We start from the raw sequence: 16,444 nt of genomic DNA, 5'->3' as shown, positions 1-16,444 counted from the left end.
TGAAAGAAATCGAACATGAGGAGAGCCGCGTGACCGCATCACGTCAACCGCTCTGCTCGGAGAAAACAAAGAGCCACAAAATGTAGCGAGAGCTCACTCTTTTAGCGTTTAAGCACCTGACACATCAAGAAAATGACAACAACAAAATAAAAAACAATATTGATTCACATTTTTGCTTCTCAAAATGAATCAATACTCAGAAAATACCTGAGAAGTCTGTTTTCTCTTAATAGCAGCAGCTGATTTCTTAATTTGCCACAAATTGTCTGAATTATATTACAGGACTACTAAAAGGACATTTGGAGAACTTATTTGGTAACAAATGTTAAAACAACTACCAATAAAGCTAATTAATCCTTCATCAAAGTATCTTGACTCCACCACCGTCCAAAACTGCGCATGCGTGCGCCTGTTACGACACACCGGAAGTTGTGTAGAGATCTTGCTCCAGAGTGATGCATCTTCTCAGATCTCGGATTTATCACAAGCAGTAGCTGCTGTCTGCCGTTTGCGGTCAGTAAAGGACGTTCCTCGAGTTAAAGTGTAACCATAGCGGTCACGTTATAAACCCATATTCTTCGTCATCCGCCAGCATCCACACAGAAGGAGGACGGAGGTGAGAACGCAGTCTTTTCCAGCATCTCCACGTTAGCTTGAATGCACTTAAAGCATGACGGAAACCCTCTCTTCCTGTCACGCCGTGAGTGTTGATCTGCTCACCTTGCTAGTTTTATTTTTTAAAGTAAATCTTATTTTAGTTCAGTGACACTCATATGCTGTTATACTTCAGGAATATAAACGAGCTCGCGGCTGTTTAAGTTGGCGCGTGACAGAAAACTAATGAGTGATTTTGAACACCGAGGTTTAATCCAAACACGGTGTAGCTCCATAGAGGCACCGGGTCGCTGTTAGTAACACTAAAAACATCACTTATTCGGCATCAGCCTCCCTTCAGAGCAGCATTGTTTTTTACATTCTTGTTTTGTCAGTTTCATTCAGTTCAGATAGAACGAAATAATTCAACATTATATAGTATCTTTAGAGCAAACAAAAATGAAGTTGACTTCAACAATGTGAAGGGTCTTTAATGTGATGGTTGTTTGAAGTAGTGGGGCTTTGAAATGCCACCTTAGCTTCTGGGACAGTTAGAAAAACCGGCATTTAATTTTTCTTGGCGTTTGGAAAAACATCTCCTTCTGCCCCCCCCAACCCCCCCCACCCCCCTTATTTTGACTTTCTGCCCCCTTTATTTTGGTCCAAGATCATTACTGGGCTGGCCCTATTAAAAAGGTTCTACAACCCTGCTTAGTAGACTTAATGAAGTATTTTTAAGCCAGTATAAAAATGACTGAAACACAAATTTACATATTTGGGATTATTGACCAATATCTTTGATTTAATTTATTTGTTAAGAACATCAAGATGCATTACTGTGAACATTATAATAAAGTAAAATTTTCTAGTGCAGAGAGGAGACAACCCATAGAAGCACTGATTTGATCTCATTTCAGAGAAAAATAGAACAGATCAGATGCACCTAATGAATAATAAATAAAATTACTAACAAACGCAGGAATCTGTTTCTTTTCTTCACTGTTCTGGTGCTGAAAATATCACTAATGCGGATCAAAGGAGATACACAGATTAATGCACCTCTTAATTATTATTTGGAAATTAGTGGGCGTGGTTTACATCAATACATTATTTTAAATCTGAAATTGATATGGATTGATCAGAAGTTGCTATGTGTATTGTTTATTTGAAAACTATTTACAGAGCAGCCTCAGAATTGAGATAAAATATTTTGGAGAGAGAGAGAGACCGGAGCGAAGCGGAGGCAGTGACCGACGCATGCACGAGCCGTTTTCAGCTCTGTCTTGTCCAAGCCCCCACAATGCAGCTCAAAAATTGAGGCCAACCCGGGAGTACCAAAAATTGCAGTTCCACCCTCATCCACTAGGGGCTGGTGTCAGAAGCAAGCAAATCCTCATCGACTCCATGTTAAAAATACCAATTTCACAGCAGAAATAAACATGTTTACAGCCTGGTTCCAAAACATGTTTTTTGTTTAAATGATCTAGTTTACACTCATGACAACTCTGAGGGGGGTGAATTTTTTTCTCACTCTTCTGTTTAAGTGTTAAAAGCCTAAATTTCTGTATAATTAATGAGCATCAGACCCACGTGACCGCAGAGCTAGCTCCGTGGAAAGTCCTCAGTAGAGCCTCAGTCTGGCCTGGAAACTGCTCCGGGATTTTGAGTCTGTGTTTGAGTATCCTTTTTTGGATATTTTTTGTGCAATTGTTGGACAAAATGACTTGCTGTGGCATTAATTGCACTAATAGAGCGTCCACTTCATTGTTTTTCGGTAATTAAAATTATATTTATGTATTTTAGGTCACTGCTGAGCTGAGCTTAGATTTTAACATGTACTGTTTAACCATGAAATCTAAATGTAATAGGGTAAAGCCCAGTGCATTTAACATAATGCTGCACTTTAGAAAATGGGTTGAAATATAACATGTTGGTGGAGCTGGGTTCCGACTATCGGCTTGTGGGAGACCGATGTTTTCCACCCGTTCTCCCCTCCCCGCAGCTCGGCACATCTCTGTCTGATCGCGGCTTCTGTCTGCTGCACAGGCTGCCGGCTTGTGGAGCTTTCGGGAGACCTCTGTGTTCCACCCGGTTTTACCCAGTGGTCAGCCCGGCGTATCTCTGACTCAGAAGCTCTGGTGTTGTGCACAGTTAACTCCAGTTGTAGCTAGGTTGCTACCTCCGTTAGCTTAGCTCCCACCTCCGCTTTAGCTTTGGGTTAGCTTCAGGTTAGCTTGTAGCTAGTTCGACCGGGTGTCGTCAGTTGATCCCAGCCTTACAGCCCCACCCTCAGCTCCACCTCTCTTCCCTTTTGTGGAATTGTCTGGGCTTGACGGAACCTGTGACACGGTCAAAATGGCGGTGGTGGCCACCTCCCATTTATCTTCAAAAACATGTTATTGGAGTCTATGGAAACGAATTGTCCAGTATATATGTCGATGGTCTTGTCAAATGCACCATGTACGTTACAAAAAAAGTAACTTTAAATATTAAACCGAAAAAGAGGCGTGCTGAAGAAAATCTAGGGAGTACTGAAGAAACGTGAGCAACACTGAAGCAAGCACAGATAGATCTGTTACTGTCTGTGTGTGTGTGTGTGTGTGTGTGGGTGTGGGTGTGGGTGTGGGTGTGTGTGGGTGTGGGTGGGTGTGTGTGGGTGTGTGTGGGTGTGTGTGGGTGTGGGTGGGCGGGCCGAATTGAGCTTCCGGCTGCAGAGTTTTGTGTGTAGAGAGGGGCAGGCGCTCTATGTGACTCGCCATTCACAGAGCGTGAAGGCAGTCAGTTACCCAATGAGGATTTTACTTCAGCACGATTACAGATATTTACGAGTTTTACTCGTTTCATGCTCGTATTTGTCAAAAATGCTTTATCCGTACCGGATACTAGTCTGAAATGAGTATCCGGCTAATCCCTAGTTCTCTGCCCTGCCTCTTCCTCCTTGCTGCTGTGATCACAAGCAACAAAAGAGTAGTTCCCGCTGCTTCTTTGGGAAACAGCGCAACATTTATTTATTTTTTTTAAATCTATAAAACGGGATCTTGTAGGCGTGGCGCTGGGATTTCAGCCGTGGCGGCCCGCCTATGTAAGGGAAACACTGGGGTCATTATTCTACCACCTCATAGTGCTGCTGCTACTTGTTTTAATGTCCTCACAAGCTAGGATAGGGACTGGTTTATTTTAAGGCACGCATTAAAGCTGACAGCAACACAAAATGTTTGCATGGATGCCTATCAACCTTTTCAGATCAGTTGTTTAAAGATGACATGCACTCAGAATAGCTTTTAGCTCATCAATCCAGTCTGAACTGATCTGTTTCTCCAAACTGAGATCGTTCACAGAGCTATCTACGAAAGGTGAATGGTATTTGTGCATAAACATTTTATTACACAAACAGATTTCATATAATCCAAACTATCCCTTTAACACTTTTAGTTACATATTTCAAATGTTCACATAATGTTTACTGTAAAGGTCACATGAGTTGTAATGTGCTGCTTAAAGGCAAGAAAACTGGCTGAACTTAAATCTCTTATGGTCCCAGCAGCGAGCTCACAGGCATGTTTGTTATCATTAGCCTATTGAAAGTTCATCCTGTCTTTCTTTTCTCCCAGTCTGAACAGCCGATCTACATTTCTAGCTGTTAAAGAAATGAAGATATACCAATCAGAGGGATGATGGAGAAACGACGGTTGAAGCAATAAATTACAAGAAGACTCTGACACAGTCTACACACTATTTCTCTCAATGGAACAAGAAGAAGAAGCATCGGCTCGGGAGGACGCTGGCTCACAGCTGATTCTCAGGATTGAGCGTCCGGTTTATGATGAAGCTTCCATCAGGTCTCAGCTTTTACACCAGAAAGAAAACTCCACCACCTTCTGTCAGAGGCTGGCAGGCAAGTTCAGGTGAGTCCGTTGTGAAGAAAATTGCTCTTGATGAAGTGATTCTCTTTTTGCACCACACAAAAGAAATAAAGTTAATGTTTGCATGTAAATTCTCTATTCACTGCTTTTAAATATCAATTCAGTATCATGACATGAAATAGTGCAATATTCAGTGTTTTTATATTTTCTTGCATCGCTATACTTTACTTTAGATCGTGTCCTGTCAGTTTTTCTTCTGGTTTTGTGTTTTTATTTCTCAGTGTGCTTCAGAGAGCCAGTCTGGGTTTGAATAGCTTTGTTCTTTCAATAAATTAAAAAAAAAAAAATTAAAAGCTGCAAACCAATTTTACTCAATTTATCTTTGTCTGGTGTTGAACAGTGTTTGCTGATCTGGAACCTTTAAGAGACAAAAGGCAAAAACCCAAGACATTTATTGGAGTGGGGGACTGTAAAAATTAAAATTACGTCCTCATTTGAGCAGGATATCCGTGGGTCCTTAAAAAGTCTTAAATTTGCTTTTCCAAATTTAAGGCCTTAAAAATCCTTAAAAATGACAAATAATCCTTAAATACAGTTTCCAAAGGTCTTAAATTACCAAAGACCCAATAAACAAGATTAGTTTATTTCAATTTTCATGAATTTCTATTTAGTGTTCAGCATTTTTTGTGTATGATATTGGCATAAGCGGAACCGTACACATTCAGTTGGTTGTGAAAGGGGGCTTTTTTAGATGAGCACATTAGCTGGTTAAGCTAGTGGGAGATTGCGCCATGGGGACGTGCAACTTTTATGGTAACTGGATGGTTAATCCCACATTCGCAATAGCAGGAAATTATAGTTTAAATTTAATTTTAAAAAGTAGCTTAAATTTGGTCAAACTGGCCTTAAAAAATGTCTTAAAAAGTCTTAAATGTGGCTCCCTTAAACCTGCAGATACCCTGTTTGAGTGATGCACGTTCTCATGACGGAGGAGGCATATGGCGCCACGGCCAGCAGGCTTACTTTTATCAGCACCACACCTGTCAGCTCTGGTGCTGCAGGATGAGAAACCCTGACATTTTGCTGTCTGTCTGCAGTTTCTGTGTTAATTAACATATCTTTCACTGTTGGCTGGCTCTGTGTTTTTGTTGGAAATGCCGCTGTGAACTGGGACTAACACAGACCGATGATTCGCTGTGGCGACACCTGAAGGGGAAAAAAACCGAAGGAGAAGGAGAAAGTAGTTTGTTTTGAAGGCTGCTTATCGTGCAGCTGTCTTTTCCAGCATGTTGAATGCCCAGTATGCACAAGAGGTTGTTGCCTTCACTGTCCGGTTTAATATATCACCAAAATACAGAATTTTTAGGTCTGCTGTGGACACACGTTAGCTCTGCGTTAGCCTACTAGCTAACAGCTCCATGTTATGGTGTCTGAATCCTCACTTGCTGTAAATTGTGAGGTAATGATGTTCTTTTTTTTCTTCCAAGAAACAAAGATTACTGATGTAGAAGAACTTGTTGAGGTTAAAACAAAGCCATTGTTATTCCTTTAGAAAATGTCTATCTCAGGGTCAAATAAAAAAAGTGGTATTTGTTGTTTTATAAGGTTAAATCTGATCTTTTTCACCCGATTTCGGTCTTTTGAAAATCATGAATGTTCCTGATTTCCCATCACGTGATCAGATCAGACCATCCCTACAAATAAATGTACAGCAATGGAAGGTTTAAGTTAAAGCTAAATGAGGAGTTGCTACATGATGATATAATAATGTTGACCAGGGTGGGGGGTGTCTATGAATGACAGTAATATGGTGAATGGAAAGGAAGTAAGTTTGGGTTTTTACCAATTTATGAGGACAGAAGAGGTTTGTGGTTTTCTTCTAAATGTTAATGCTCACAAGTTCAGACCCAAAAACATTTTTAAATTAAACTGAAACATGTTTGAGGCTGGTCCTTCCTAAGTGAATGACTTATTCAATTACATAGAAAATGTGACTTTTCAATTAGGGTGAAACATGTCAGTCGTTTAAATTCTACTGTCTTAAATTAACAATGTCAACCAAAATTTAAAGGGATATAAAACATTGAACTTTAATCATTATTGCTAAAGCTAAGGTGGTGACTTAAGTGCAAGTCAGAGTGAGTTAGCAAAAACAAAACTTCAGCCTTGTCACACTAATCCTTTTGTGTGGTGAGAAACAGTGAATGGAATGTTTACTACTGAGTCCTGCGTGACAGACAGCATCATGAAAGAGGCTCCATTATAGCCCTGTGGAGATGTGATGATTTACTTTACAACCAGCTTATCATGATGGGTTGTTGGAAAACAAACACTTCCTGTTTCACTCACTGTGGCGTAGAGGTATTAGCAGAATGTGACTGAATGAATATTAGTCTTGAGGGTGAGGATATCTTAAGGTAGGGCTCCGAACTTAATTACATCCATAATTAATTTTTATTTTGGCTCCAAAGAATAAAAAAAATAACGTAAACAAGAAACATCTTTTCACTCCCCGCTTTGCAAACGTGCCTTTTTTTGTCATGTTTGGTGAATGATGTGCAATTCTACCCTTTCCAAAGGCTAGGTGTTTAGTGATTTCTTTTTAAAAGCAAGTAAGCAGGGTGAAAGCAGCATGCACCATATCAAACCTCGTGTAACCAAGTAAATGAGGAATGATGACTGTCTCATTTCTTAGGTGTTCATCAGAGAAGGCCAAGGCAGTAGCTCAGAGTTTTTTGCCCATTCTGTCATGGCTGCCCTCCTATCCGGTGAAGCAGTTCCTGTTTTCAGATGTAATCTCAGGTCTCAGCACTGGGGTCGTGCAACTCCCACAAGGTCAGTACATCCTAATCTCTCATACACTGCAGTAGCTGTGAGCCAAGTTAGTGATCTGGAATTATTTAAGAGTAAATAGGTGAGAAGGGCCAGCTGTAGCCCTTCTGTTTTTGGTTCCTTGCTGCTTTTCTTTTCCAATCTCTGTGGTTTTGACGCTGTGATGCAATCACTTGGCTTTCCTCTGCTCCACAGGTCTTGCTTATGCTCTGCTGGCTGCTGTGCCTCCAGTTTATGGGCTGTACTCCTCATTCTACCCCGTTCTGCTCTATACTTTTTTTGGCACGTCCAGGCACGTATCAATAGGTAAGACATCACTCTTTTGAGACATACTGTTACCAAATTTGGTCACAAAAGACAATAAAATGTTTCATGTGAATAATAGAATTATCTCATTTGAAGTCCTGCCAGATTTTTGACTCAAATATCAAATACAGACATTTTTCCTTAAGCTCCTCCCACTTACACACATTTGGCCAGGTTTTCATACCTCCTTAGGTTAAACCAAACCACACTTGCATGCTGCACCATCTGTACAGCTGTACTTCTAACCATCAGACCCATTAATCCCAATCTCTGATATATGTTAAACACACTGCAGGCACTTTATTAGGTACACCTTGCTTGTTCAGGGTTGGACCTTTTTGCCTTCAAAACTGCTTTAATTTTGTGGCACTGACAGGTTTTATTGACCGACCGAGGCCATATACAGATGTCGCTGGTTTTTGTAAAGCTGAATCATCCCTGACCAGTGGGTCCATACCACTTCATTTTCACTAAAACTTCTTGTTCATTATGAAGTACACTCATAGTCATGCCAAGCCTGTAGGCAGCAGTAGTTCCTCAAGTATTTGGCATCTTTGCAGAAAAACATGTGTTGGAATAACCAGGTGGTGGGCAATAATTGTTCTTAACGTTGTTCTTTACCTGCGATGTTCTAGAGCGGTAACTGAACTTGTAAAAACAAGGAAGTGAGTGTAAGCACAGGTCACATATGTGATGTCAGTCAGAACATATATTTCCTGGACAGTGACATTGCAAAACCTAAACCCCAAGTTCTTTACATCCACCCTCAAATGGTGACAACAGATAATATACAAATATCCACTTATATCCACTAGTTTTTGAAAGAATAGTTTTTGGTGCTCCACCATATCTATCTAACCTTCTAGCCTGATGTGTTCCATCATGGCCGCTTAGGTCTACTCTTGGACTTTTGGAAGTTCCAATGGTAAATCGGGTCACTAGAGGAGAGCGAACTTTTTCATTTCTTGGACCTAAATTATGGAACGATTTCCGCTGGAGGTTAGACAAGCTCTGTCATCGGATGGGTTTAAGAGTAGATTAAAGACCCAATTCTGTTCTTTAGCTTTTCTATAGGACTTGGGGGGGAGTCTGGTTTTATTTAGTGTATTTTATTGTCTACTGCTATTGTCTGGGTATGATACAGTTTTATAATTTTATAAATTTTACTAGTTGTATTGTTATGTTTACTTTTTGTAATTTTGATGAAACTGCTAAACGCTGGTGTGTTTTTAATTGTATCATGTACAGAACGTTGGGCATGAAAAGTGTCAGAAGGTGCTTTATAATTAAACGATGATGCCATTTCTTCACTTTCATGTGGATGACAGGAGGCCAAGTTGTAGAAAAGTATTTTCATATTATGGTACACCCAGCTACGTGTTTCCATGGCCTGACATGGGGACTGTGGAGGCCGTCGTCATGGTTTGAGATGATTCCCTTAAATCTTCTTGATGCTGATGCTCAGTAACTAATGAAGCAGCCTGCGTGTTTACTATGTGGACCACCAGTAGTGGCACACATTGGTTGTAGCTTACATTTCAGAAAGCTAGATTAATCTCAGAAAATTTATTTATTGTAGAGTCTATATCCTTTATAAAGTCGTTTTCAGCCAATAACAAATTTCTTAGACTGGACTAAGGTCTGGACTCAGTGGTGGTCAGTCCATGTGTTACTGGAGCCATTAGGATTCTGGCATTGTCCTCAGGGAAGGCAAACCCAGCCTGTTGGGAAATCCTGGTCATTTATTGCATTTAGGTGGTCAGATAATATCATTATTTTTTTATTTTTTTGTGCCAGAACATTTTTTAAATCCTGACTCGACCAGCTGAAGCAAAGCCGATCAAACAAGAGACAGATTTCTACAAGATACTTGTTACTCACCACGGTTTATTGTGCACTCTGCAGTTCTTAACTAAACTTCAGTTCCAGCAGGCCGTTGTTTTATTTGTTTGATACCTGATGTTGTTTTGAGAAGGAGAAGCTACTTACTATGTCAGTCTGAGTTATACGTCTTGTTGGTAGTTGAAACTTTCACCACTTCAGTACATTTCTGGTCCAAAGGCTTATATTTTATGAAACGAAAGTGACTGTAGCTTTGTTTTTGGCTTGGTCCTGTAGCGACGCTAGAGGGGAGTCCGAGGGTGTAACAGTAGATAGATCAGATCATGTTCCTAGATCTGGGTCTGTGGGGAACTGCTGCTTAGAGCCTGGTGGGTATAACACCTGTTAAAAAAAGTGGCCCAGTAAGCTGCTGTGGTTACTCAGTTTACATATTTGAATGCTTTTACTTGTAAAGGCTGACTGTTTGAATTCAAATCAGGTTTTGCTACACTGACTGTTTGCTTGTGAACGTCCCTTGGGTAATAACTCCTTGATACAACCTGGAAGCTTTTAGGCAGATTTTGTGTTTTAGGGAAATAAAATCAGAATCAGCTCTTCTAAATCCGAGACCATGGTCTTGAATCGGAAAAGGGTAGAATGCCTTCTCCGGGTCAGGGACGAGGTCCTGCCCCAAGTGGAGGAGCTTAAATACTCAGGGTCTTGTTCACGAGTGAGGGAAAGATGGAGCGTGAGATCGATAGGCGGATTGGCGCTGCATCTGCAGTGATGCGGGCGTTGTACCGGTTTGTCGTGGTGAAGAAAGAGCTGAACCAGAAGGCAAAGCTCTCGATTTACCGGTCGATCTACGTTCCTACCTTCACCTGTGGTCATGAGCTTTGGGTAGTGATCGAAAGAACAAGATTGCAGATTCAAGTGGCTGAAATGAGTTTTCTCTGAGGGTGTCTGGGATCTATCCCTTAGAGATAGAGTGAGAAGCTATCAGGGAGGGGCTCTGAGTAGATCTGCTGCTGCTCCACATCGAGAGGAGCCAGTTGAGGTGGTTCGGGTATCTGGTCAGATAGCCTAAAGAACGCCTCCCTGGTGAGGTTTTCCAGGCACGTCCAACCAGGAGGAGGCCTAAAGGTAGACCCAGGACACGCTGGAGGGACTATGTCTCTCACCTGGCCAGGGAACGCCTTGGGATCCCCCCGGAGGAGCTGGCCCAAGTGGCTGGGGAGAGGGAAGTCTGGGCCTCTCGACTTGGGCTACTGCCCCTGTGACCTGACTCCGGATAAGTGGAAGAATGGATAGAAATAAAATGTAGGCTGTTGGTTTGGGGGATAAAGTTATCCAGCAGATAAAAGACTTATTTTTGTTTTTGGCTTTTTAAATGAAAATGTTTCTGAAAATTACTTCTAGTGCTGCTATTTTACTTTTCTGTGTAAAGTCAAATTGATGATGTAGTTGTCATCTGCTATAAAATATATTGGGCAGTATAGATAAAAATAGACATTATTAGTCTCACATTCACTTGCTAAGGCAGTGCTAACACTTAGAAATAGGAAACAATAATACAAGCAAATACACAAGGACATTAGGCTGTTACCGTAACCTTCAGCAATCAAAAAGTAAAAAAAAATAGAGTAAAAGTAGAAAATTGAGTTTCAAAGAGGAAACGGCATAAAAGACAGAGACATAAATGTGCATCTGGATATTGCACAGGTATTTCACATGCACTGAATATAGCTGCAGGTTGTCAGATGATTAGATCATATAACCTTTAGCATGTGTCTGATCCTGGGCCAAGTGCTTCTGGGGAGCATGTTCTTTTACGCTGACAGGTTTAAAAGTCACCTGAACGTGTTCTTCTTTGACTTAATAAGTCTGGGAAAGAGGAGTCTTGTGGTTTTTTAATCCACGCTGGCAGGCTTAGTTTCTAATCTTCATTACTGCATTGTGCTGTTAAATAAAAGGGTGTTACGCAGACGGGTACCAGAACCGTTAAAAGCCTCTAGACCACCACATCACACAAAAATACCAGTTTGTTAGACAGGATTATAAGTGTAAGAATTAAAATAAAAAAACAGCTGTGAGCCATGCCCTCAGCCAACATGATGGGTGGTATTATGAAGTAAACACTCTGTCTTCTCAGATGTCAGTTGCCAAATGGGAGTAACAAACTACCACAACCTTTTAAAACAGAAGAGCTGGTCAAAACCAAACTGAAAAGCAACAGGAAGCTGTGAGACGCTCCTCTCTGCGGGTTTCCCCAGATAAATAACAGTTTGGAAATTACACCAGAAGTTCAGGAGGACGGTGTGAGAGGAAGGACTGGGCAGCTGTTCAAGTGGAGAGCGTGTCCTTTTCCCTCAGAGATATGTGGACTTGGCTGATTCACTTGAAGGCCATGACCTCCGTATTTCCACTGGAAATCACACACAAACATGAGATAAGTAGGACTAAGGTGAAGCGCCTTCCTGTCTGTTTGGGTTTGTGTGCCGACCACCACAGATTAGAGACCAAGACACAGACCTGAAAACTGTGATGTTCCTGTGCAAGGCTAATCATTATCAGGGTTTCCCCTAGCGCTTTATAAGCCTGGTGGGCCACCAGGCCAGGCAACCCACCCCACGCTCCGGCTCCGCCGGGCTTAGCAGGTTTTCTGGAGGTAACCCGGCATTATGTTTGTTTAAATGTTAACATTTCGCTGAAAGGTTGTACGAGAAGATTTTCAAATGTGACGAACACTGAAGTGAGCTTTGACGGGTTTTGTCTTTTTTATTTTGGTGGTTGACTGGAGTGTGTGGACTCCTGTAATGTTCACATGCTAATACTGAATACAAGTGCACAGTGGAGGAGACACTCGTCTGCATCAGTGTTAATAAAAATGAGTTATGATGAAGGGAGTCTGGTGGACACGCAACACTTTTGAGATTTGTCCATGAGATAAAGACGTGGAGCTGAACATTTCAGAGGTATTTACCACATCCATACAAGAATTCAATAACATTTTATAAAGGCTTTTTTGAACTGGCTGACATTAAAGTCTGGCCTCTACCCAACAAGGGACAGGTTTAGTATCCACTCTGTTACTGTTTCTCCTCTTTCTAATTAACATTGGTCCTAAATCCAGCTTGTGGCCTTTCCATACAGCCTGGTGCTTAGTGTAATCATTACCAACAATGGCATGCTGGGTTCAGACTGGCACAGACCGGTCTAAAAACTATATTTAGACACGGGCATCAGGAAAAATCATTCTCACACTTTAGGTGCATAGATTCAGTGTTATACTTTAAGTGATTAGTCTGACGGGAACCTGGATGGATTGATTACAAACAACCACCATTAAAGTGGTGTGTTTGTGTTTCTAACCTGCAGGTACCTTTGCCGTTATAAGTCTGATGATTGGGGGGGTTGCAGTGAGGGAAGCCCCAGAATCCCAGTTTCTATATCCTGTCAATGGTTCAAACTCGTCGGTGGTCTTGAACAAGGATGCTTGTGATGCCAGGAGGGTCCAGGTGGTCGCGGTGCTCACTACTCTCGTGGGAATCATCCAGGTCAGTCTGGGAACAGCCCAAGCTTTCACCTCTTAAATCTGCCTTCAGCTCCAGAGTGGCTGTTATTTAGCTCCAGGATCAAAGAATGCAGTCAGAATTTCTCACGCTCCCAAAATGACTGTTTATCTGAAGCAGCAGGATGTCCAAGTCACTGTTGATGTTTAATTTATTTCCTTTTAGATGATCTTTGGCCTTCTCAGGTTCGGCTTTGTGTCCGTCTACCTCACAGAGCCTCTGGTGCGAGGCTTTACCACAGCAGCAGCCATGCATGTAGTCATCTCCCAGCTCAAGTACTTCCTGGGGGTGAAAACGAAGCGTTTCTCGGGGCCCCTCTCTGCTATTTATGTGAGTCTGTAGACAACTAGTTTTCTTTCTAGTGAAGTTTACTTTGACACGTCATCCCACTTTCATTTCTTCTGCCACTGCAGTCTGTCATAGCAGTATTCAGTCAAATCACCAAGACCAACATTCCCAGTCTCCTCCTGGGCCTGGTGTGCCTCGTGTTCCTGTACGGAATCAAGGTTCTCAACGAGCGCTTCAAGAAGAGGCTGCTTGTGCCCATCCCCGGGGAGATTATTGTGGTTATCGTGTCAACTGGGGTCTCTTTTGGTTTATCCTTGGCAGAGACACATGAAGTAGATGTGGTTGGAAAGATACCAACAGGGTAAGTGTTAACATCAACTGGTAAAAGGAACCATCACGATACCTCTGCCCAAAATATTGACTCACTGGGTTGGATGTGATGAAAGTGTTTGTTTTTGTCTTCTCAGGCTTCGCCCTCCCACTGTCCCAGAGTTCTCTCTGATTCCCAAGTTGATTCCAGATGCTTTTGCTGTGGCCATCGTAGGATTCTCAATGACCATCTCACTAGCCAAGATCTTTGCCCTGAAGCACGGCTACAGCGTGGATGGAAACCAGGTGAGGCAGAGCGTGTGGGGAGTAGATACTAGATACTGACACAGTGTACTGTAGTTTTTCAAAGCTTCTAAGGTTTAGTGTAGAATTTACCATCTACTCAAGCATAGTTCAAATGTTTTTTATTTGTTCTTTATTTAAGCAGGAAGGTCCCATTGAGATTTAAAACCTTATTTTCAACAGAGTCCTGGCCAAGAAAAAGATAGTTACAAAATTACTCAGTTACAGTTACATACAAAAGTATACCCCTATCCCTAATAGCAGGGTGGTTGTGTGGCGCTGTAGCTTCACTAAACTGTTGAAGACACATTAAAACCTGATCTTTTATCCTGTGCTGATTCATAAAGAGAGCTTCATTCTAATCGGAGAGCTGTGAGCACTTCTCTAAAGATTTTAATCATAAAACCAGTATCCTGTTGTCAGTGGCTTCCTGGAGAATAGATAAAAAGCTGGTTAATAAGTGCTTGCTATAATAGTCGGAGCATCAGTCTCTGCTGTGACTTCAGTAGAACCTCTTCTGTAAGATAGCTGTTTAATGGGACTTCTTAGAGTTGTGTACACACTCTGTGTCTAACAAGCTGCAGATCAGATCAGACTTGTTTACTGATGTTTCCTTCAGGAGCTGATCGCCCTTGGCCTGTGCAACTTTATAGGTTCCTTCTTTCAGACCTTTGCCGTCACTTCCTCCATGTCGAGGAGCCTGGTGCAGGAGAGCACCGGAGGGAAGACGCAGGTGGGACAGACACTACCTCACTGCTGTACAGCTGGACATAGACTTATGGAATGATGTCTACATATGTCTCTCTGGATGTCTTTATTCAGATTGCAGGGCTGTTGTCGTCTCTCGTAGTGCTGCTGGTGGTGGTAGCCATTGGTTTCGTCTTCCAGCCGCTCCCTCAGGTGGGTGGGGTTGTGGGGGTGTTGATGCAGACTCTGACAGGCTTCTGAAAGGTGACGCTGAAGCATCTTTGCTCTCTTTTGAGTTTGTTCTGCTGTTTTTCAGACGGCGCTTGCTGCCATCATCATGGTCAACTTGATTGGGATGTTCAAGCAGTTCAGAGATATTCCCAACCTCTGGAGGACCAGCAAGATCGAGTTGGTCAGTTGATTCATTGCTCCTGAAGTCAGACATGTTGTTTGTCTCCATTACAATCTCCTTCTCTTCAAGGTTGTGATTCAGTGTTATCATAAGTCTGTGTGTAAGTGGACTGAGGTCCAGCCAGCTCGTGTGTGTGTGTGTGTGTGTGTGTGTGTGTGTGTGTGTGTGTGTGTGTGTGTGTGTGTGTGTGTGTGTGTGTGTGTGTGTGTGTGTGTGTGTGTGTGTGTGTGTGTGTGTGTGTGTGTGTGTGTGTGTGTGTGTGTCTCTCTCTCTCCCTGGTCTTGGAGGATTTGTCTGTCTACCATGTTCTGATGGAAAAAGATTAAGTAAACTGTCATACAAGTCACATGGCGGGTGAAAAACCAGCGTAAGTCAGTTGAGTCACTTCCTTTTTATTGGTTCCTTCTTTTGGTTTCTATAAAAACTTCACATCCCTGCTTCGAACACTGATTCATACACATATTTTATTTGTTTAAACTCAGTTTGACCTTCAGTCCTTTACCGACTCGTTTTTCTGGCCTTGTTAACATGATTGTTTAGTCTGCTGGTGTCTTGGGTCCTGATGCTGCGACCTCAGCCATCTAAAGCTCAACGACTGAATAAAACATGAAATATTTGTGTTTTTTAAAATAATTATTCCCTTCTGGAAAATGAAAGAACGTGCTGCAGAAGGATGACAACATCAGGTTCACACAGGTAGGCAAAACGGAGAGAGTCCAGAGCAGATTTACCTTGGGTCCATGATGGGTCGGATAACTAAAATCTTTATGACATGTGACAGAGTCACCGGTCCGGAGTGTGTAAGGTACAAAGTACCTTTTCTTGCAGCAGACTCAGGATACCAGACAGCTTGGAAGTCCAGAACTAAGGACCTGGGGGCTGATCAAGTCTCTTCAGCTGCAGGGCGGTGTTGTGAACAGGGAGGGGGGAGGATGTGGGATGAGTGGTGGTGGGGGTGATCTAGCAGTGGTCCAGAGCTGAACCTGTTGAAGAACAGACCCAGGTAGTTGGTTCTGTCCAGACACCACCCTGCTGCTGACAGTCTTTAATGCTGTCCCTCAACCCTGCCCACACTTCTTTGATGCTCTGATTTTAGGAATCTTTGCATCTTTTCAGATCCACGGTTAATCTTGCAGAGTCTTCTTACACTCATCTTTGATACTGGAGCTAAAGTTCCTCTTTTTCTGTCTGAAGGAGCTACAGGTCACTGCTGAGCCAAGGCTCGTTACCGGGGCAACAGTAACCATCCTGGTTGGGATGACTTGAGTCCTGGCAGAAGTTGGTATAATCTATTATACAGTCGGTGATGAAAGTGATGCCTGCCTGATAACGGGTTATCTGAAAAGGTCGTTTACTTTAAAGTTTAGGTTTTAAATTTATAAATGGTGAAGGAGGCTTCTGTAACTGAGCCCGGTCCATGCCTGTGACGAGCTCTATATGTCAGAACCAGAACCTAC

At 42.2% G+C, this 16,444-nt stretch overlaps 1 protein-coding gene across 2 annotated transcripts in view; it reads left to right on the top strand.

Moving 5' to 3' along the window:
* The first annotated feature begins 477 nt into the window (after positions 1-477).
* slc26a5 (solute carrier family 26 member 5) overlaps positions 478-16,444 on the top strand; it is a 19,219-nt gene continuing 3,252 nt past the window's right edge. Inside the window, exons 1-11 of one of the 2 annotated variants that reach the window (XM_015955408.3) lie at positions 478-616; positions 4,206-4,499; positions 7,153-7,292; positions 7,485-7,595; positions 12,795-12,973; positions 13,154-13,318; positions 13,402-13,637; positions 13,744-13,891; positions 14,508-14,621; positions 14,711-14,788; positions 14,892-14,987. In XM_015955408.3, the coding sequence (XP_015810894.3) occupies positions 4,339-4,499; positions 7,153-7,292; positions 7,485-7,595; positions 12,795-12,973; positions 13,154-13,318; positions 13,402-13,637; positions 13,744-13,891; positions 14,508-14,621; positions 14,711-14,788; positions 14,892-14,987 (1,428 nt within the window). In that variant the 5' untranslated portion in view covers positions 478-616; positions 4,206-4,338. Of the gene's footprint in view, positions 701-4,205; positions 4,500-7,152; positions 7,293-7,484; positions 7,596-12,794; positions 12,974-13,153; positions 13,319-13,401; positions 13,638-13,743; positions 13,892-14,507; positions 14,622-14,710; positions 14,789-14,891; positions 14,988-16,444 lie in introns of both variants that reach the window. The other variant, XM_015955400.3, reaches the window with a different exon arrangement.

The sequence above is a fragment of the Nothobranchius furzeri genome, chromosome 1 (assembly GCF_043380555.1).
Source record: "Nothobranchius furzeri strain GRZ-AD chromosome 1, NfurGRZ-RIMD1, whole genome shotgun sequence".
Taxonomy (NCBI): Eukaryota; Metazoa; Chordata; class Actinopteri; order Cyprinodontiformes; family Nothobranchiidae; genus Nothobranchius; species Nothobranchius furzeri.
The sequence above is the reverse complement of the archived record's forward strand: the minus strand, read 5'-3'. Positions and strand labels throughout refer to the sequence as shown.